The sequence below is a fragment of the Octopus bimaculoides genome, chromosome 13 (genome assembly GCF_001194135.2).
Source record: "Octopus bimaculoides isolate UCB-OBI-ISO-001 chromosome 13, ASM119413v2, whole genome shotgun sequence".
Classification (NCBI taxonomy): domain Eukaryota; kingdom Metazoa; phylum Mollusca; class Cephalopoda; order Octopoda; family Octopodidae; genus Octopus; species Octopus bimaculoides.
The window spans coordinates 9,157,579-9,158,429 of record NC_068993.1 but is presented as its reverse complement, the minus strand read 5'-3'; the positions used below and the strand labels follow the sequence as shown (position 1 = coordinate 9,158,429).

Sequence of the window (851 nt, the reverse complement as noted above, 5' to 3'; positions counted from 1 at the left end):
ACCACCACCACCACCATCACTTCTGCTTTTTCAATGTAAACTAAGTTGTGCGATGTAATTTGAGATATCACCCATTGAAGTAGGAAAACAGAGAGTAGATGGAGTGGTGTCTTGCAGTTTATATAGTGTGCACCTGTTGTGCATCGCTGCAAATAACATTTACCAAAGATATAAAGTAAGTAAACTACACCTGATGCAAAAATTACAAGGCAACTCATTGTTTTTTGGTGAGGCAGTTGAGCTGTGATTTGAAGGAAACTTGGCTGCTGTTCCTAGCAGGTCAAGTGACCACTTAAGGTTAAAAGTTACTGATGTGCATTCTCATATTTCTTTATTTGCAGAGAAGCTGTAACCTTTGCCAAGGTCCGCCTCTCCCCTGTTGACCCAGTGTTCGAGGACCTGTACAGTATGTGGGCCCAACAACTGGCCAAGGAAGGGAATTATGAACAAGCAGCAAAATGGTAAGCCCTTATTTATTTCTGAGTAAGTGTGTGTGTCTGTCTCTGTATGTATATATATATATATATATAAACAAAAGTAAATGAGTATATGCATATATACGTACAGGTATGTGCATACCGACATCCACCTGTATGTATAGGTGCATATCTGGGTACAGGACATTGCAAACAAACGTAGACGAGAACACACGAGCCACATAGAGAACATTCTACTTCTTCAGCTACCCACGTTTTAACACCGGCGTTTCGACGAGCTTCGGGCAGGACGCATCGTTAAAACGGCTCGTCCCATGGATCGCAGATTAAATCTGTATACGCAAATTTAATCTAGCCATGGAGGAATGTAGTGGCGGACAAAAAACAAGACAGGAAAACAAACAGAAGGCTTTA

The 851-nt window shown here is 41.4% G+C and overlaps 1 protein-coding gene across 1 annotated transcript in view; it reads left to right on the top strand.

Annotated features, from left to right (window-relative positions):
• The window catches only part of LOC106875942 (gem-associated protein 5), a 392,253-nt gene that overhangs the window by 370,693 nt on the left and 20,709 nt on the right, over positions 1 to 851 (top strand). Inside the window, exon 21 of the mRNA XM_052972568.1 lies at positions 342 to 461. Within this exon, the coding sequence (XP_052828528.1) occupies positions 342 to 461 (120 nt within the window). The remainder of the gene's footprint in view (positions 1 to 341; positions 462 to 851) is intronic.